Source organism: Mustela erminea, chromosome 13 (assembly GCF_009829155.1).
Source record: "Mustela erminea isolate mMusErm1 chromosome 13, mMusErm1.Pri, whole genome shotgun sequence".
NCBI lineage: Eukaryota > Metazoa > Chordata > Mammalia > Carnivora > Mustelidae > Mustela > Mustela erminea.
In genome coordinates, this window is record NC_045626.1 from 62,171,031 (window position 1) to 62,191,507 (window position 20,477).

Consider the following 20,477-nt stretch of genomic DNA (forward strand, 5'->3'; position numbering starts at 1 on the left):
GCCCCACACTCTCCTTCCCCGGCTCTGGGCGGCAGAGCCTCCCAGACTCCGGAGCTACCGAGCCCCCTGGGCCCCGCCGGCGCTGACGTCTGGCGCGGCGTTCAGGGCCCGGGCGCGGCCGCTCCTCGCTTTGGTGCCCTGGCCAGACGAGTGCCCGCGGCTGTCGTCGCACACCTGCAGTCCTGGCCCACCGCGTGGACAACGCAGAGAACGCCAGGCCCCCTGATCCCGGCCCGCAGGCCTTGGCGCTGGGGCATGTTGGTCCCTTCCCGGGCCTCTTCGCAGGTCTTTCCCTTAACATCTCGGAGCCGGTCCCTGGGGTCAGACTGATGTTCCTGTTTCATGCTATTCGCAAATAGGGCCAGACCTCTCTCGTCCGGAGACCTCCTGGCATTTATGAGGGTGGGAAATTTGTGACCTTGTTTATTTCTTGCCCATCTCACACCGCTTGGTTATAAGGGTAAGGAGGACAGGGTGTGCAGGATTCTCGGGCTTCCTTGCCCAAACTGCAGGTTCGGGAGTGTGTGTAGGTGGGAGAGCTAGGGTCGGTTGAGCCCCTCAGCCTCCCAGAGGCAGGGTGGAGCGCCCCTTGGGAAGCCTGTGAAGCACTGGGCATCTTGCCCCGCCAGGGATAGGCCTGTGGGCAGGCCCACCTCCTGCAGGAAATCCCACCCGCCAGCTCCACTGGGGCTGCCTACTTAAGGTGGACCCATGCCTTTGCAGTGCCTGGCTGCAGTGTGGCCAAAACAGGCTGAGCGGCCAGGGAGAGCAGTGCAGAACCTCTGGGAGGCTGGGACCTGGGTGAAGCTCTGAAGCCTCCACAGTGAGGACCAGCAAGTCTCTGTTCCCTCTAGCATAGCCTCAGGGCTCTCTGCTTGGAAACCAAGACCCATCAGCACCCTCCCAAGGTGGGAATCCACTGGGGCTCTGAAGGGGGGTCCTCACCCTCCTTGGCCCTGGGCACCTGCTCCTCTCTGGCCAGAATCCCTTGCTGCCCAGGGACCGCTTTCTCAGGCCATGCTGCCACAGGCCCTGGGGCTCCTTGGCCTGGAAGCCCTTCCCTGCCTATACAAGGGCCTTGTGAAGGCCCCAGCCTCAGTTTGGCAGGCTGCTGGCTGTGGGCCATTAAAAAGACCCTGGGCTGGGGGGCTGAAACTGGGGCATTAGTACAGCTCATTAAGAATAGAAATGGTCAGGCGCCTGGGTGGCTCAGTGGGTTAAGCCGCTGCCTTCGGCTCAGGTCATGATCTCAGGGTCCTGGGATCGAGTCCCACATCGGGCTCTCTGCTCGGCAGGGAGCCTGCTTCCCTCTCTCTCTCTCTCTCTGCCTTCCTCTCCATCTACTTGTGATTTCTCTCTGTCAAATAAATAAATAAAATCTTAAAAGAATAGAAATGGTCATGGGCCTTTTCCCATAACACTCCAGCTGTAGCCTCTGCAGAGTGGGGAGCCCACCACAGGGGGCCTAGAATAGGGTTGGGGGGCACCCTAGCACAGAGTGGCAGGCTCGGGACACAAAAGTGAGTGAAGAGAGGACACCTCCTTACCTCTGCCTATGGTGCCTCAGCACCTGGAAATGCAAGGTCCAAGGTCCTCACAAAGACTCTGGCCAAAAGATGCCCCACCCATGGCTTTGCCATTGCTCCTGCTCTTCTGCAACCCAGCAATGGGACCCCAGGCCCTGGAAGCCTCTGGATGCAGGCTCACCCATGGGGAGCCCCCCGCACAGGCTCCCAAATTGTGACTCAGGCCCAGGTCTGACTTTGGGTCTGTGTAGAGGTACCAGGACAGCTGAAAGTTGTGGAGTGAGCACCAAGTGCTGGTCATGGGGAGAAGGGGTGCTTGGTGCCTCCTTGGTGAGGTCCTTGCAGACTTCCTGGGCAGAGGGGAGTCCTGGGTGGGGGGAGGGGAGAAGAGCGGGTGAGACCCAGTGAGGCCTCCGGCCCAGGATTCCTCTCCTGCTAAGGAGTTAAGATCCCAGGGAAAAGGAAAGCAGAGCAGAAAGCTTGCCCAAGGGACTGACCTGGAACAGAAAGGTTTATCAACTCACTTCTCACTCCATCCCCAATACCATCAGCACCCCAATTATGGCCTACCGTTGCCTCTGCCACAGGGAGGAACTCACCTGAAAACACGGTTGCTGAGGGGCTTGGGAGAGGTCCCACTGGCATCCCTGCTCATCCCAGTGGGACCGGAGGTCAGGACTGCACATCTCCCTTTCTGCAGCACTCTGCAGTGTCGGCAAGCCACCTGTAATGTAGCCTGATCATAGCACATCTCTGTTCCCCAGCCACTGTGAGGGGCCTACCCTGCTGTTGGGGTTGTCCCCACCCCTTGGAGACACAACTCTTTACCCAGGAGGGAAGAAGTCAGCCTGGGGTTTCACATCAAGTGGGATTCATCTTGTATTAGAGCCCAAAGCAAAAACAATGTTCAACAACCATTCTGTACTCAGTGAAAGGGGAGTCTGACTGCCCCTTCCTGAAGGATCAGGCCTGGGCCAACCTTTCAGTGCATCCTGCAGAGGCCCAGGGGGAAGCAACAGCTGCCTTACGTCAAAACTCGTTCATCAAGACAGGTAAGGTGCACAAGCTTCAGTGTCCCTCCTTGGCCGGAAGGGCCTCTGTGCCAACAGTGACTTCAAGAGCACCCAGACCTGTGCCTCTAGAGATTTAAGGATGCCAGGACACAACAGATGCACAGCATCCTTTGGAAGTGCTTCTCCGAGGTTTAGAACAAGATACGTCACGGGACACACACATGTGGAGACATCGGATAGAACAGGGCCCCAGCGAGTAGACCATGGCCAAACGTAAAGCACCTCCAGCAGGTGTCAATGGCCAAATGCCAAGTGAGGGTAATCTACTCCAGGGCCAGGTACAAACTTGCTCCACAACCCCTCACCCGCATCGGAAGGCTGTATGGCCACAGTCTGGATCCCCACTGGCCTCCCAGGACACACGTTACATGTGACCACATGCTTTGAAAAGTCTGCCAGTGCACCAAAAACCCTCTTCCCCCACCTAGGACACCATTCAGACGCCATTTGTTTTACAAGACAAGCCCCCAAATGGCACCCATTTACATTCTTGCAAACGGCCCTTTATTTAAAGCTATTGCAGATATCCACAGTTCCACCCAGACAGAGATGCCATGAGTGAGCAGGTAGGCCAATTTTCTCTGAGTACAGCAGCAGGGTATCCAAAGAGGGCTGTGGGGCCGAGCTCCCCACCCACCCAACACACTGCACCAGACTGGACAAGTGTGCTATGGGACCGGCCTTTCCCTCCACCAGGGCTGAGGGCCAACCAAACGCAGCCTTGGCCAAAGTCTGGAAACCTACTTGGCTTTCCCATGTGAAAAGCCAGGGTGTACTCCAGTGCTCTTCCTTTCCCTCCCCCAGAGGCAAGAAACAGCAAGATCCAGCAGAAGCCCACCTAACCCTTGCCACAAGGCAGAAACACATGCCACAGCAAGCACCCCTGCCCCACCCTGGACACAGCGTGGCCCCAGAGGCCAGCAGCAGCCCCAAGCCCGAGGCGGAGCCAGGGGTGGCAAGTGGGCCCCGCAGCGCCGCCCCGGCACCCCGGAGCCAGCGGGCACCCACACTGCTCCCAGGACAGGGCCGGCGCACACATGGTCCTGCCCTCTGTGCAGGTTTCGAATGTGTCGTTTATTCACTATTTTTGATGACTATAAATAAGTGTTTCCACTATGGAAAAGAAAGTGAGCACAGTACATTTTCATGACTGGGGAATGGATTTTCTGAAGTCTTCTTCAATAGGGCAGAAACTTAGAAAAAAACAACCTGAATGTTGGAATTCAGTTCTTTATATAAAGTCCCTTGTAAAAACAAAACAGAATAAAAACAAACTGAAAAGAAGGGGCAGGGCAAAATTTAAAAAAAGAAAAAAGAGGAAAAGAACGGAAGGAAGAGAAAACAAGGGGCGGTGGCTTATTGCTCCTCCTCCGCTGCAGCCTTGCTCTCGGTGTCTTCCGACTCCTTGCTCTCCTCCTTCACGGAGAGAGCTTCTAGCTTCTCAGTCACCTTCTCGGCATCATTGTTTTTGCCCGACCCTGCTAAGACATAGGGAAACACAGTAAGAAAACCAAAAAGCACTGCTCTCTGCAGCCCACCCGCCTACCATGTCTCTGAGTGAAGGCGTAAGAACATGCCATTTCACCATGTGCCGGCCAAGCCAGCCTCCAGGGGCACACAAACAAGTAGGAGCTCAGTGGGGGACGGGAGTCAGGAAGCTCAGTTATGTCAGGTCACTTGCTATGGCAGCCATCGTCAGGCCCCAAGCAAGCAGGTGACTGCAAGGACCTCCTGAGGCCCCCTTCACTATGGGCTCTAGCCAGATGTCACTGGATCCCCAGGCTGGGAGCTGTCAGGCCAGGCCAGGGAGCACATGTTTGGGACCCTGATGGCCAGCTCACTCCCCAGGAAGCAATCTGTGTCCCCAGATGGCTGTATCGCCCTTGACAGGTCGAGGTGTTCACAGCACCCCGGGATGTTTCTGTGGCAGACGGAAAAAGCACCCGCCTGGGGCTGCAGCCGGATGCAGAGTGAGTCTGCGAGGAAGTCCCCTACCCAAGACACCATGTCACCTTTCTTTTCTCTCTCCTCGATCTCTTTCCTGCATTCTTCAAACTTTGTTTTGAATTTCTGTGCATCTGTGGAAAGAAGAGAAGAGACCTTCTAAGATCCCTGAGCAGTGAAGGGGACACATCTGAAGGGTCTGAAGAGTCAAGATGCATCAACGGCTCATCCCATGGCCAATATGGACTTAAGGACACAGCCTTGGGCTCACTGCTACCCAGACCAGGCAGTAACTGTTTCTTGAGTCCCTCCTGAGACTGGTGACTATGTCGTGCTGTCTCCCTCCATCTGACTCTGTGACAACTTGGGCACAGCAATATATGGCACTGTGGTCATGCACAACCAAGGGAAGGAGTCTCCCTCCCACTCTGTTGTTCTCCACTCACATCAAAGTTCCTGCTAGATGAGGCCCACTGGGCACTTCTGACAATCGGGGCTAGAAAGGGAAATGCCTGCCCCGGGGCAGACTGAATGCCCAGTCCCCTTTGAGGTTAAAAGGGAGAAGACCCTGCTCGTCATCTCAAAGCCTAGATGAGGCCTCATTGGCACATGGCTCACGGTGCAAGGCTTGCATCCTGCCCCCAAGAGAGCACCAGACAGCAGGGTGGGACCAGTCCCTACCACACACTTCCCAGGCACTACCGATTCTCCCCGAAAAACTACATGGTCAGATGGGCGGCTGCAGTCAGGCAGTTCCCACGGCCCAGCACCCTGCTGCTTACTTTCAGCATTTAGGAAGCGGATGGCCAGCAGCTCTGGCTTGGGGCACTCGTCGGCAAAGTCAGCGTGGGTGTTCCAGACCCAGGCACGGTCGCTGCCCGCGTTCGGCTTCAGTTCCATCATCGGTGTGACTGGGGAAGAGGAGCAATGTGAAAGTCTGGTCAACTGCGGCAAGGCCAACTGGCCCTAAAGGCCCTGGTTGCCAGCTCAAGGTCCTAAACAGAGGACCCCTAGTTGGGGTCCACCAACCAGGCCTAAACGAAGTCCTGTGGGATACGGATCTTAAACACGTTTCTTTGCAAACACCTTGCATTCACTTAAAACCAAGACTGCTCTAAATGTGGAAACAGGGCAGCTTGCTCCCTGACCCCAGAATACCTCAGCAAGTTGTCTCCAGTTCCACTGGAACAAGGGCTCCTCACCAGCCGAGCCGCTCACACCTAGCCCTCCCTCCCTGTGGAGCACCCATCACATAGCTGTGTCCACGTTCAGTCATATCATCAGAGACCTGGCCCACTGGGACATGGGGGACAGAAACCATATGTGGGGTGACCACCCTGGAAGGCATGGGGTCGGATCAGGGCAACCACTCTGACACTGTCCAGGGACTTGGGGGACAAGGCCACCAAAAGAGGACACAGTGGGGCTTGTGACCTACATCATGGAAGACAAAGCCACGACCTGAAATAAGCACAGCTACCCTGTTGTCCTTGGGCTTTGCACAGCCCAAGGCGGAAAAGGGAGACAGGTTGCACAAAGAACAAAAGCAGCCCCAATGCCACCCCCACCGGTGTGCCCCTGGACACCTGGCAGAAATCTCCAGGGATGTGGGTCGGCCCATGCCGAGCCCCAAACACACATGACCGTCTGAACCACGAACAGTCACACCATCTCAACACCAGGCAAGCCCTCGAGCTGTAGGGAGCACAGAGGTGCCACTGCCTCCTCCTGCCACCACCCACTGGCACATCAAGGGTCTGTGACATGTTCCAGGCTCAGAACCTGCCTACAACCTGGAAACAACCCAGTGACCTGACCAGGCTCTGGAAGAAGCACAGGGTGTCAGGAAGACCCCTGGGGAACAATTCAAACTGGAGTGGAGGCCAAGGGCCAGAGAAGACAGGTGGGGATGGTGGGGTTCACAAGAGGATACCCAAGCAGCCCTAAGGAAGGGCATGAAAGGGGTACCTGGGGGGCTCAATCAGTTAAGTGTCTGCCTTCGGCTCCGGTCATGAACTCGGGGTCCTGCGGGGATGGAGCCCTGTGTTACACTCCCTGCTCAGTGGGGCATCTGCTTCTCCCTCTCCCTCTGCCTCCCACTTGTGCTCACTAGCGCGCTTGCTCTCTCAAATAACTAAATAAAATCTTAAAAAAGGAAGGGCATAAACGCCCCTCTGCACCACCCCTCAGGGTCTCTGCAAACCCGTTTGCCCATCCTTCCACACCATCAAGAGCTGTTCTGCTCAGGTTCTTGCTGGTCACCCTGTGTGCCCTGATGAGGGGTCCTACCCTGCAAGACATGCAGACATGTCCCTGGATCCAGAATGCAGCCCCAAGCACGTCTGCTTCCCAATACACACAGCACTGCAGAACAATCCAGAACCCAAGAGACTGATATGGTAGGGAACTTACTATCGCTCCTTCACAGACGAGGCCTGATACGGCTTTTCCAGCCCCCAGCCCCACCCCCATCATACTGAACCCAAGGATGATGCATCCAAAGTCCTCAGCCTGTCACCACCCACTACCTGTTCAGTCTCACAGGCACAAGGATAAGGTAGCCACCTTCTCCCCCGACCCTTTTTCCCTTTTATGTCCTTCTTAGGAGACACCCCACAGGGACAAAACACACCCAAGAATGGAAACGCTTCCTGCTGGGCACATCTAATACATACGGGAGCACACGTCCTGACAACACACAACCTCATAGTCCCAAGCCCACACTGGGGCTCTGTGTCTACCCTGTCAAGTCCTATCTGCCTGGACTCCACACCTCATATGTCAGAAACTTCTCTGAAAGTCTGCTCTGAGTTCAGAGCACGTGGGAAAACCTCATTTCCCACTTTAAGTTCTGAACACACCACAAATATGCGCCCCAAGTCCCACTGCACTCCTGGGCACCCAGTGCAGCACTGAAGGCAACCTGGCCAAAAACCTGAGGCATCCTCGTGTGGAACTCAGAGTAAAAACACACCCCCCAGAAGCCACCTACTGTAGTGGTTGGCGCATATCTTCAGGGTCTTGTCCCTCCTCATGAGGAGGCGGATGGTCCCTTTTTCCTTATGCTTCAGAAGCTTAACGTCACCAGTGCCTCGTTCCTTCCACTCTGGGAGATCGTTCTCTGAAGCGAATCGGAATAGCTTTGCCCGCCTTCAAGAAAAGCCATTGAGAGAGAATTTAGATGAGCAAAGAGGGAAATAAGTAGTGAAACACTGGCTTGGAAAGAACACTGGTTTTCTGTGCACTGAACAAATGGCTGTATCTGGCGCCTCCAGAGATGCCCTTTGCTTTCTTTGACCGTCTAGGACTATTGGTCAGAAAACTACCAAAAGAGCAAGACAATAACAAAGTTCAAGTTTTTACTTAGAATAATGAAACGAGAAAGAAAAAACAACTTCCAACATAAAGACCCAACTTCTCAGCAAACATACCTCCGAGTACACCAAGCTAGCCTGTGGTCACAGTGCTGGGGAGCCCCTGGGGTCCCAGAGGGCCACAGGGATAACATGGAAGCAGGTGAGATCAAGGAACCCTGCCCTCCAAAGGACCAGCCCTTCCCTCTGCTGTGAGATGCCCCCTTTGCTTCCCTGGCCCCCCAACCCAGAGAAAGGGCTGCAGACCTCCGCTCAGGCTGCCAGGCTCTGACCAACACCCTGCCTTCCTGCCCAGAACAGCACCTCATACTGGGCCCAGCCAAGGCCCCCACCCAGCCAGGCACCGAAGCCCACATGATGAGCCCAGCAGTCCTGCCTTTAGGGCTTTAGGCTGAAGCCCTCCATTCCCTCTCCCCACCCAACCCAAGCAGTGTTGGTCCATTTCCTGCAGAACACTCTGTTCTCTCCCCGCAAGCTCAGTTCTGTTAAGGGAAACAGTGCCCTCACAAGGATGCCACCAGAGCTTTCACCTGGAGCTCAAGGCCCCAGACGAAAAGGCCTGAACTGCTGGCCTTGCTTCCCTCAGGAAGGTCCTGTGCCCAGGGCCGCCAGGAGCAATTCTTAGCCCTTTGTGGGCGCACATGTGTGTGACAGCAACAGCACCAGCAACAGTCCCCAGTTCTGGGAGAAACCAGTCCCTGGCTATCGCACCATTTCTGGGCAAAGCAGTGATGTAAAGAACCAGTGTCTTCAGGGACACGCCCACCACTCTCTGAGACCAAAGGGGTGTATGTGACTCTCCCTCCCCAGACCTTTGGGGATGGTGGGAAGGGCTCGTCTCCCCAGTCGAGGGAGGGGTCCTCTCCTTAGAGGGAGGGGTCACTGTCCCTGCCCCCCACTCACACCCTCATCTGGTTTCTTCAGTAGAATCTGAAGTGGAGGAGGGGGGGCCAGTGAGGGAACTCCACAGCTTAGACAGGAAAAACACTCCAGCCTATTTCCATTAGCCTGTAAGGGAGCCTAGTGTTTCCTGTGATTCTGAGTCTTGGCAGTGCTGATTTTGTTACAAACATCTCAACACATGGCTGGTTCCAGTGCTACTTAAAAATGTCCCTTGCCATTGGAGCTTCTCACTGAAGGTGCCAAAAAACATGTGGAGATTAATTTTTAGAAAGTCATTTTGGTAGGCCTAACACTATCCACTTTCACTTATAATTCCAGGTGTTACTCTGTGCGTTAAAAACACTGAACTGGGAGTTCCCAAACTTCAAGATGCCAGAATCTATCATGCAAAAGAAAAAAAAAATAAAATTTGAAAAATAATAATAATAATAATAATAATAATGGCAGACTCCCCGTTCAACCAGAGGAAGGGTGCCAAGGGAGTCTTAGAAGTAACAAGCCTGGAAGGTGGTAAGGACAGGGGGCTGGTAAGATGCACCTTTGTGGACAGAGCAGCAGGGACAGGACACCAGGGAGCACCTGTGCTCACCACAGCACTGGCCATCAGAAGCAGGGGCACCCGGTGAAGAGTTATCCAACCAATGTATCCTAACAGCCGCCCTGATTTCCACATTAGCCATCATACAATTCCAAGCCCTTTCTTCAAGCCTCGGTCCAACTGAAGGTCAGGCCAAGACCCTGACACCTATAAAAAACACAACTTCAATTTCACACTAAAGATTCCTATGTCTGGAGCAACACGAGCTTACTTACATTTTAAAAAGCTCTTCTTCATCTTCTTCCAGCGTTTTAATTTCTTGCTCAGGAAGAGAAACTATAGGCTCAAACTGGGGGTCGTGGTTGGACTCGTCAGCATTCTCAGTGGAGGTATCATGGTCCTCATGGGTGTCCTGTGAAATGAGGTGCAGAGAAGTGACTCTGCTGGCCCTGGAGCCTGGCCCCCACACAGAGGTCAGCAGTACCCACAGTGGGCAATCTCTCCTAGTGATCTGCCTCATCCCAAAGCAAGAGATTATGCCCCCAGTCTTTCACACAAAGAGAGGTTTGCACCCACACTGAAAGTGCAGTAAGATGCTGAACTTCAGCACCCTCCCCAGATGCATCAATCCCATGTGTGGACAGCGGGACGGAGGTCCCTAAAGTTGGGCCTCCTACTGGCCAAAGAGACACTGTCTCACCACTTTGCACCTCCATTTCCTCACCTAGAAAATGTGAATAATGACAGTGCTAAGATTAAAAGACACAATGACGGAGCAGAGCCTAAAGAAGAGTGCCACTCTTTAAGCAAATAGCAACCCTTTGAATTTCTACTGGTTGGAGGGAAAAAAATAAATCAGTGCTGTTGTTACTGAACAGGGCAAAAAAGTTACTACCCAACTGTGAGTATTTACATGGAATTCACAGTTCTGTCAGCAATTTTATCTTACATCAGAAAGTTGATGCCTCGACAGAAATCACACAAACTAGAGCAGTAAAATCCGGATCCAGTTTAGAAAACTACAGAGCACAAAGGATCATAATTTAGGTTCAAGTCTTACAAACACGTGGTTTGGTGATCTGTAGTCCAGAAAAAGCTGGGAGACTTTGCTACCAAACTCGAGCCAAAAAAGAACAAATATAAGGCTTCGTTGCTTTCCTTGGTTGAACAGCAACTGCGGCTCCGCCGAGGGCAGCTCGAGTAGATGCCCGCAGTCAACAAAGCCGCCCCCACCCTGGGTCGGTGAGGCCACGACCCGACCACCTGGCTGGAACGCGAGCTTTCGCGACAGAGGCCTGTGGCGGTTCAAGACGTGAGAACAGAATGAATGAAGTGCTGCGTAGGCGACGGCAGGAAGGGACGCACGGTTTTGGTGGGAAGCCTGCAAGTGGGCCGAGCCGGAGGAAACCGGCTATCGGCCCCTCATCTCAATCGAGCAGCGAAGTACACTAGAGATCAAGAACCCGGGCGGCGGGCCTCCCCACGCCCCGATGGGGCTCCCGGCCCCACCTGGGACCGCCCCAAGGTCACGCGGCCGCCCCGCAGCCACCGAACACGCGCGCCCCAGGCATCGCGAGCCCTGGCCCCGAAGGCCCCAGGTCGCGCTCCCCAAAGCTCCAACCACGCGCCACTGAGGCCCGCAGGCACGGAGCCCTCAAGCCAGCGGGGGTTGGCGGCGGCGGCGGCGCGGGCCGCCCACGTGGCCGCCAATAGCGGCCTCGGCCTCCGGGCCCCCACCCAGTCCCCGTCCGGGCCCGGCCGCACCTTGGCGGCCGCCATGGGGGCGCGGCGGCGGCGGCGGCTCGGCTGGCTCGGTCGTCGCTGGCTCCGCGGCCTCTCGGCGGCTGGTTGTAGCTCCTTTCCTCCGCGTCTGGCGCCGGCGCCTCCCGCCCTCCCGCTCTTCCCTCCGCCCCGCGACCCGAACCCCGACCCCTGACCCCGGCGGCGGGAAACGCGACGCGATTCAAAACCAGTGCAGCTTTATTGGCTCACACTGCGGACACTCTCATTGTCCAGCCCGCCCCGCGCTTCCCGCCAAAACGCCCGCGGCGCATGCCCGGCCCGCCCGACAGCCAGAAGAGCGTGCACTCCCGGCGGCCCTAGCGCGCACTTCCGCCCCGCGGCGGCGCGCACCTCTGGAGCTCACTAAGGAGCAGGGGAAGCGAGGCTGGCGCGTGGCGATGACGTCACCGGAAGCCAGGATGATAGAGACGTGCGGCCACGGCTGCACGCGTTGGCTGACGGGAGAGTGGCCGGCAAGGCGGGCGGCCGGCGCGGGCCCCTGGCGGGCGGGCGGCGTACCCTATACCTGAGACCCGAACGTGAGCACCGAGGGTTCGAGTCCCACCCCCGCCCGGGGCGGAGCCGGCGAGGGGTCTCGCGGCGTTGCAGCCGCCGCTCTGAGCGCCCGCTTCCTTTGCTGGGCCCAGGACCGAGCAGCGGAGGCGGCCCTCGCGGGGAACCCCAGTCTGGGCAGCGGACCGACCGGACGATGAGTGACAAGCTCGACAACGAAGTAAAGTGAAGGGAGATGCTGATGGGAGACGGAGGAGGAGATGGAGGAGAACGGGGTGTGGGGGGAGATGGAGATGGAGGCGGGGTAGGAAACCGCTGGGAGAAAACGGGACAGGGGGATACGTTGGGAGAGGGGAAAACGGAACGCGGTAAAGCTGGGTGTAGATACAGTAGTGGAGGTCGGGGTGTGGGGCAAGGGGCCCTGGGGCGTTCAGGTTCTAGGGTCGAGCCTTCAGCCCAGTCCTTGCCTGTCTCCACACAGGGCCCTGTGCCTATGGAGGGCTGCGGCCAAGACGGCAGCAGTGCCCAGGGTAGCTCTGCAGCAGTAGCCCCCCAGGAGGAAGACAAGGAGGAGGAAGGGGGTGCTGAGGCGGCTGCAGAGTCCGTGCCTCAGCCAGGGCTCTACAGCTACATCAGGGACGACCTGTTTACCTCTGAGATTTTCAAGCTGGAGCTGCAGAATGTGCCCCGCCACGCCAGCTTCAGTGATGTCCGACGCTTTCTGGGCCGCTTTGGCCTGCAGCCTCATAAGACCAAACTTTTTGGGCAACCTCCCTGCGCCTTTGTGACATTCCGCAGTGCTGCTGAGCGGGACAAGGCCTTGCGTGTGCTGCACGGTGCCCTCTGGAAGGGCCGCCCACTGAGCGTGCGCCTGGCCAGGCCCAAGGCTGATCCTATGGCCAGGAAGAGGCGGCGTGAGGATGAGGGTGAGCCAGCAGCCACATGTATCGCAGATGTAGTGACACCTCTTTGGACTGTGCCCTATGCTGAACAGCTGGAGCGGAAGCAGCTGGAGTGTGAGCAGGTGCTACAGAAGCTCGCCAAGTGAGTGTGGGTGCAGAGCAGCCCCTTGGCCCCAGAGCTCTGCTCGGCTCTGTGCTTGTTCGCCCATCCTGTGCCTTGTACAGACATCTTCAGGGTCTGCATGGTCTCTTGGGTAGTTAGCTAGTAAAACCCATGTATAATCAGTGTGGATAGTTGGGTCATGAGGGAGGGGCCAGGTACATGGGCATTTAGAGAATGGCTGGGGATGGCTGCAGTGGAAGCAGACTGAGTCCAACCTTGGCCCCACCTCATCCTGCAGGGAAATTGGGAGCACCAACCGCGCCCTGCTGCCCTGGCTACTCTCACAGAGGCACAAGCACAACAAGGCCTGCTGCCCACTGGAGGGGGTTAGGCCATCACCCCAGCAGGTCAGGTCGTGCTGGTGTGGCCAGAAACTCATCTCATGTTCTTAAAGGATCTCTTCTCACCTATTTCTGCCATCCCTCTTCTGCTTTGCATTTGCTGTTGGTATTTATGGTGTGACTGTTACTTGTTGTCAGCCCCATCCCTTGGATGGCCAGGGTAAGGGCAGACATGTCTCTTTGCCTCCCTGCAGACCGAGTATCGTAATAAGTGTGAGTTTCTGGTCGGCGTTGGGGTGGACGGGGAAGACAACACAGTCGGCTGTCGGCTTGGCAAGTACAAGGGCGGGACGTGTGCTGTGGCCGCCCCCTTTGACACCGTGCACATCCCTGGGGCCACCAAGCAGGTGGTGAAGGCCTTCCAGGAGTTCATCCGGTGAGGGCTGATGGCTGGCCTGGGGGCCTCAAGAAGTTCCGAGGTGGTAACTTTCTGGGAGCAGAGAGTCTGCCGGTGGGGGTGGGGGGGTAGATTCTGGGATTGTGATTTGGCAGGTGTGGCTGGAAGAGAGAGCAGGGATGCTCACCCAGTCCTGGTTGGCAGATGTTGGGGGACTCAGGGCCATTCATGGCTCCCACAGGTCCACTCCATACTCAGCGTACAACCCAGAGACGTATTCAGGCCACTGGAAGCAGTTGACTGTGCGCACCAGCCGCCGTGGCCAAGCCATGGTCATTGTCTACTTCCACCCCCAGGTCTCAGGCGGGGTGGCCCTCCTGGGGGAGGATGTCTGGGCCACAGTGAACTGTGACGCAGCCTTACAAGGCCTTTTCTGCTGCTTACCCAGAAACTGGGCCCTGAGGAACTGGCCGGGCTGAAGGCCTCCTTGGCGCAGCACTTCATGGCGGGGCCAGGCAAGGCCACTGGGGTGACCTGCCTCTACTTTGTAGAGGAGGGACAGCGGTGAGGAGCTTGGGTAGGGGTGGGGCGGGTCCCTGCAAGGGTTGGTGACACTGACAGATGTAACCCTACCACCCACAGAAAGACTCCCAGCCAGGAGGGCCTGCCCTTGGAGCATGTGGCTGGAGATCGGTGCATCCATGAGGACCTGCTTGGGTTGACTTTCAGGATCTCTCCTCACGCCTTCTTCCAGGTAGCCCTGAGTTTCTGGGGATAATGAGGATACATGGAGGGGGGCGCTTGACATGATGTCAGCATCTGATGGGGACAGTGGGCTAGGGCAGTGATAAGGGATTAGCCTGGGGAGAACATCCAGGCAGGAGAGCCACCAAGCGTTGTAAAAGGTAGGGAGATCATTTCCTATTAGATTCTCTGATCACCTTTTGGGAGGGTCATATGTAGAGGTACGAACAGGAGTTGGGGTGACGCCAGGACTCTGGTGTGAGCTCTGGCACTCAGAAAAGAGGTTAAGGGTGGGTTATCACCATCAAGTTACTCTTTAAAGCCAGGAGATTGGGCGGAATTGCTAGGCATGATGGGACTGAGGGTCATTCTGAGGACCGGCCCTTTGGCACTCAGACGGCTAGATGGTGAGGGGCCGGGGATATCTGGAGACCTGCGAAGAGGGTGAGTGACCCAAGGATAGGGCCATGGAGGCCCCCAGGCAGGAAGAATGCCCAGGGAGTGCAAGTGCTTGGGGGTGAGGAGGGTTGTGCAGGAGAGAGGCCAGTGTGGGCAGCGAGACTGCCGGCCCATTCTCCAGGTGAACACTCTGGCAGCCGAGGTGCTCTACACAGTCATCCGAGACTGGGCCCAGCTGGACACAGAGAGCACAGTGCTGGACATATGCTGCGGCACAGGCACCATCGGCCTGGCTTTGGCCCCAGTGAGCTCTCCTTCCCCACTGAGAACACCCTCTTCCTACCCCACCCATGTTGTCACCTGCCTCGTGACCCCCCCCCCCCCCCCCCCGCGCCCCAGCCTGGTCCAGATCCTCTTTCACTCCAACACCTCCTGCCATTTCTCTCCCTAAGGCAGTGGGGATGGGGCGGGGTGCCATGAGTCTGTCCTTTCCTGGCTTCAGAGAGTGAAGAGAGTCGTGGGGATTGAGCTGTGCCAGGAGGCTGTGGAAGATGCCCGGGTGAATGCCCGAGACAACGGTGAGAGCCGGCGCTCCGCGCAGTGGGTGAGCAGCAGATACTCCTGCTGCATACCTCAACACAGCACCAGGGACCCAGCCAGGCGTTGTTAGGGCCTGCAGTGGGGTGAGGGGCAGAGAGCACAGTAGGCCACCTACTGTTTGGACTGAACAGTGCATCCAGGATGCCAGAGCTGGAGGAGGATGAGCTGGCTCCTTAGCCAGCAGGTCTTCCTGGGACACCTCTGACCAGGGACTTAAAGACATCATGCAGACTCTACAGGGAGAGAGTGTTCTGGGTCCCCTGTGACAGGGCTGTGGTTTCATGTCTAGAGTTGAGCAATGTGGAGTTCCACTGTGGGAGAGCCGAGGACCTGGTGCCCACTTTGGTGAGCAGACTGGCCTCCCAGCAACTCGTTGCCATCCTGGACCCGCCCCGTGCTGGCCTGCGTAAGTGGCCTCCATCTGAGAGGTGTCATGGGGAAGTGGGGGGGACGGGGGGGGCAGGGGTGTCTGGTTGGCACACCACACGGCACAGCTTCAAGCCTGATGCCCATCCCGTTTGAACCTCCTCAGATTCCAAAGTGATCCTGGCCATCCGAAGAGCTGAGAACCTCAAACGGCTCCTCTATGTCTCCTGCAACCCCCGGGCAGCCATGGGCAACTTTGTGGAGTGAGTGTGAAGTGGGGGGCCTGGGGTGGCCCCAGGACAGGGTGGACCAGGGACCCATGTGGCTGATCTTGACATCCCTTTCCTACCACAGCCTCTGCCGGGCTCCATCTAACCGGGTGAAGGGCACCCCCTTCCGACCTGTCAAGGCTGTGGCTGTGGACCTGTTCCCGCAGACCCCACATTGTGAGATGCTCCTCCTATTTGAGAGGGTAGAGCACCCCAATGGCACAGGGGCCCTGGCACCCCATCCCCCACCAGGGCCCCCAGTGGACACCGTACAAGAAACCAGGGCTGCTGCCTCTTGCTAGGTCCCTGGAGAACTAGAACCTTGTCCTTTCAGAACAGGTGGTTCCCCAAGTCCTTGCCTTAGGATGCTCAGGCAGCATCTAGAAGGCACAAGACTTGGCGTTCCATCTGTCTCTGTGGATCCTAGGCTCCCACAGCCTGTCCCCTACCACTCCTCTCCCCTTTCCGGGTTAGCTGGGATATAATGCTAGAATAAAGAGTTTCTCAACTACTGATGTTACTGTGATTGATGAAAATTCCTTAGCCCACAGCGTTCCCTTTTGCCCACCCACTGTAGGTGCCGGGGGCAAGGTCAACAGGGCACCCTGAGCAGCCAGTCTGAGCCTCCATTCCTGCTAGCACTCTGCCAGCCCCTCTGCATGGTGGCAAGTCAGAGCAGTGTGCTGACAGCATCAGGTTTTATGCTTATTGCCAGGGAAGCAAACATCTCAAGGCCCAGAGCCAGCTATACACATAAGGTAGAACACACAGCAAGGGGCAGCCTGTCTACACAGGTAGGCCCTGTGGTCTGCCCATTTTCCCTGTGCCTTGTGAGGTGAGGTTCTGTCCCCAGCCTAGCCCTGAAGGGAAACCATAGGAGCTGGGGCTGGGATTGGACGCTGCCCAGCTGCTATAGGAACAGTGTGACCAGGCAGACTAAAGGCTGTTTCTGGTGAGTTGAGGGTCCACAGCCTCACGTGCTAAGAAGAAAGAAACACCAGTCATTCCCTTTGGGACAGTTTTGCTTTATGCGTTCAGATAATCAAGGCTCACCCTTACAGCCATAGTTTAGCTGCCACCTGGAAGGTACACGACGGCCAGTGGCCAAGTGGAGGTGGCATCAGCACAGGCTCCCCTTGCCCTCCCCACAGCATGGCTGTGTGCATACAACACTCACACCCACAGGGAGTGGGGGGAATACAAGAGGAAGGACATGGGGAGGCTGCAGCAAGGCTCACTGCCTCTAGTTAACACGTGTGCACAATGCTTTGGTTCACAATGGCGCATCTGGCTGTTCCGGGGGCAAACAGTCATATAGTCAAAATGATGATTCACAGCTGCAGACAGGAGGCAAGACAGAAGCAAGTGTCTAATTACAGCAACTTGATCTGAAGGTTTTGTTTTATAAAGGTCAACAGAAAAGCCAACCTTGGTCACATAGGTGGTAAGGAAGAGATACACTGTGGGTGGCACGCAAGACCGACATTCTGTATTCCTGAAAACAAATGCCATCAACGCCCACCACAGGGAACAGGATGGAGAACAGGCATACCTGTGGAGAATGTAGCCCAGCAGTGGGCCCCTACAGCCAAAAGTGCACCCCTGAACAGGCCCAAGGAACAGGGAGTGGATGGCCACCCCTACCTTGCACATGGGGACAACCCAGAGCCTCAAACACACCCACATCCCCTGGGGCTCAGAGTAGGGACACACCTACCCGTTGCACCTGTCTGCAGGAGCCACCTGGACAGCACGGACTGCTGATCAAAGGAACAGGTGGCCGTGAGGCCTGGCTGCACAGGGCAGGTGCCCTTAAAATCTAGTGCAGCCACTGTCACAGGCAAGACCGCCACCCTCCACATGCTTGTGCCAGCTCCAGGCAGGAGCGCCACTTTGTGAGCACAGATGGTCTACATGAACGGTCCTGGTTTCCTCTTCTAAAATCGTGCTAAAATGCTTAACTTGTTTATATCTGCTACGTGATTCCAAATCTATCTTCTACTCTTGCTGTAAAAGTTTCTTCCCAAATGCTAAAATACCATAAAAGCTTTAAAAATTGATGGGTGGACAGATGGACTTGACTGTGCAAAAATCTTTAGTAAAAAGTTGCCAGAGGCCAGTGAAGAGGGCCTCGGTGTCTAAGAAGGCGTGTTTTTAGGACATTAAGACTGACTCAGAGGAAATGAACCACACGCCAGCCCAGGGTAACAAGCCAGGCGGAGACCAGCAGACTGCATACTCCCACTGGCAACAGGTTTCAGGAGTGGGAAAGAATCACCTTGAGGGCTCGCCTGCAATCTCTGAAAAATAGCTGATTCTAAAATTGTGTTTATTTTAAGCCAAAAAGGTCTGAAATACTCCTTCCTATTATAACCTTTTCAGAGTAAAAGGGAAAACACAAGAGGCAGGAAAGGGGCGGGGGTGCCAGCACGCACCTTCTGACCAGACCCCTGCAGTGGCCTGCGAGAACCAGAGGAACAGAGTGCCACAGGACTTGGCCACCACTTTCTCAGTCTGTCATTTCTTGTCTGTGCACGTACTGACACTCATGAAAACCTTCATCAAACCAGTCTGCAGCAAGTCCCCAGAGGCAGAGGTCATTCACAGCTGTTGCCAAGCTCTTGGCTCTCACCCGGGTGGGTAAGCGGAGTCCATCCTTGAACACATCCACTCAGACCTGTGGGCGGCCCCCAAGGAAGAGCTGCGTGGCCCAGCTGTCCCTGTGCACCAGAGCCCCACCCCTCTGGCCCCGGCCTCAGATGCCTGGCCGCAGGGGAGGAACTCAAATCAGAGGCCCAAGGCTGCAGAGTGAGTGGCGGGTGGTCTCGCTGGCAGCAGAGCTGGCAGTCCCCGCGCCTGACCCTGCTGCCTCCCTCACACGTCTACAGTGCACAGGGGCTCGCCGCCAGGCTGGGCAGATGCCACAATAGACATCTTGGGCTTCTTCCGAGTCTCCTCCTGGAAGAAGAACGAAGGTCAGGGATACCAATGATGTGGGAACATGTGGCCGAGCCCAAGCTCAAGCAAGAGATGCCCAAGGTAGGGAGCAATGTGGGGGGTGAGGACGGGGACGGGGAGCTCAGCACATTAGTGCCAGGTAGCCTCTAGTAGGAGGGCACCACTGCTCTGCCATATCAGGTGGAGGGAGGGGAGGCCTGAGAAGTGGGCCAAATGGGAGGCTGGCTGGGTCTCCCTGGGTGCCGTCTCACAGCACTATGTGCTGGTTCTTCCCTGGGGCTCAGAATACACCCACTTACGTATGTAGTGATAATATTGGGCCAAGGAAGTTACAGCCTCCAGGGACAAGCCACATGGGTGGGTCTCTCTCCCTACTCCAACTTGAGGGCAGGGGTGAGGCATCTCCACCAGAAAGGCAAAACAGCAGATACCCCCTTCTCAGGGTTTTATACGGGCCCGGGCAAATACCACAGCTACAAAAGGTCCTAGCCTAGAAGCCTGTCGAGCGGATGGCTTGAGGAAGTTGACCAGCATCAAGCCTTGCCCAGGACCACCTGCTCTGTGAACCATGCTCCTCTCTTCCAGAAATGCCAAGGGCCTGAGGTATAGGTCCATGATGGCAGTCTGTCGCCCACTGGACCCTGAGTAAGGGAGGCCTGGCAGATGCACTGTCCCTGCCTTCAAACAGCTGGTACTAAGTAGAAACACCCAGAAGCCAAGCCCTACACAGCTGCAGGCCAGGGCTGAGAACTCTATGATGTTAACTAAAAAATGACGTGATTTGATGCAAGTGACGTGAATGCCGAAACACAAAGAAAAGGAAAGGTACTCTGAAGTGCTGCGGACTCACTGGGAAGAGGGAGCACTACACTGGCATCAGGAGCCAGGGACGGGTTCCTGCAGGCTGACGTCACCCCCACAGCTGCCCGCATGACCCTGACTCGGCCCTCCCCTCCTGAGTGCAAGGGGATGAGGGAGTCGAGGGGCCATGGCTGGGGTGCTGGCCAGGCCTCCTGCTCACCCTCTCCTCGGCCAGCCTCTTCATTTCCTCCTGCAGCTTGCTCAGGATGTGCAGGTTTGGTTTGTTCTTCTTGGCGTACTGCTGCAGCTCAATCACGCTCTTGTCCGAGGTCTCCTGGGGGAGCACCGCGCCTTGCTCTCAGGAGGGCCCTAGGCAGGCCTCAGCAACACATTGTGGCCAGCAGCCAGAGCTGCATGACCCCACCCCGGCGGCCCCACCCTCAACTGGCAGACTGACAAAGCCGCAGAGAACGAGACCAGTCCACGGCTGCCCCAGCTCACTTTCTGGCCTTGCCACCCCCACTTCCACCTCACCCTCAGCAGGAAGAAGCTATGGCCTCTTCCCTTCATAAGGCAAAAAGCACCCTGGCACACAGCTGCCTCCAACTCCTGCCGTCGGCGTCAAGAACTCACCCTGCCCTGACCCTCACAATGTAACAGCCAGAGCACGGCCTCAGCCAACAGCAACGGCATGCTGCCAGATGGGACACACCCTGGCACTGGGAGCCCACCAGCCCCAGACACAGGGCTCTCTGCATGCCCTATGACTTTCAGCATGGGACCAAGCCGTCCTGAGGCCCTTCCTGGGTGAAGTGGCCATCTCTAAGAACACCTGCTGGGCCTAGGAGTGTCAGACTCCACCTGTCCTCCGAAAGATGTCAGCTGGGGCTGTGCCCAGACCGGACCCTCGCCCTCCAAGCTTGGAAGGGTTTCCATTCATGGGC

General features: G+C 56.7%; 3 protein-coding genes and 1 non-coding gene across 6 annotated transcripts in view; 1 reads left to right on the forward strand and 3 right to left on the reverse strand.

The window, feature by feature from the left end:
* Positions 1–3,652: 3,652 nt before the first annotated feature.
* RANBP1 (RAN binding protein 1) lies at positions 3,653–11,423 on the reverse strand. Of its 2 annotated transcripts, none has more exons than XM_032311329.1 (6): positions 11,123–11,423; positions 9,634–9,770; positions 7,536–7,693; positions 5,326–5,454; positions 4,612–4,677; positions 3,653–4,080 (listed from the first exon to the last, which is right to left on the reverse strand). In XM_032311329.1, the coding sequence occupies exons 1-6, from the start codon at positions 11,135–11,137 to the stop codon at positions 3,956–3,958; spliced, it is 630 nt and encodes a 209-aa protein (XP_032167220.1). In that variant the 5' UTR covers positions 11,138–11,423; the 3' UTR covers positions 3,653–3,955. The 2 variants fall into 2 exon arrangements, with proteins under 2 accessions (XP_032167220.1, XP_032167221.1); XM_032311330.1 differs by having other exon boundaries at positions 3,653–4,077; positions 11,123–11,418.
* LOC116572569 lies at positions 4,454–4,579 on the reverse strand. Its single transcript, XR_004278418.1, has one exon. It is a non-coding gene; the product is annotated as a small nucleolar RNA SNORA77 (small nucleolar RNA).
* Positions 11,424–11,528: 105 nt separating the features above from the next.
* On the forward strand, positions 11,529–16,289 carry TRMT2A (tRNA methyltransferase 2 homolog A). Its single transcript, XM_032311321.1, has 12 exons — positions 11,529–11,873; positions 12,135–12,697; positions 12,957–13,065; positions 13,254–13,435; positions 13,638–13,752; positions 13,845–13,960; positions 14,039–14,150; positions 14,721–14,843; positions 15,042–15,117; positions 15,429–15,545; positions 15,672–15,768; positions 15,860–16,289. Exons 1-12 carry the CDS (start codon positions 11,850–11,852, stop codon positions 16,074–16,076), a joined length of 1,851 nt encoding a protein of 616 aa, XP_032167212.1. The 5' UTR covers positions 11,529–11,849; the 3' UTR covers positions 16,077–16,289.
* Positions 16,290–16,778: 489 nt separating this feature from the next.
* Positions 16,779–20,477, reverse strand: part of DGCR8 (DGCR8 microprocessor complex subunit) — a 37,245-nt gene continuing 33,546 nt past the window's right edge. For both annotated transcript variants that reach the window (XM_032311320.1, XM_032311319.1), the window contains 2 exons: positions 19,754–19,867; positions 16,779–18,732 (listed from right to left, as the gene is read on the reverse strand). In XM_032311320.1, coding sequence (XP_032167211.1) covers positions 18,649–18,732; positions 19,754–19,867 — 198 coding nt within the window. In that variant the 3' untranslated portion in view covers positions 16,779–18,648. The remainder of the gene's footprint in view (positions 18,733–19,753; positions 19,868–20,477) is intronic.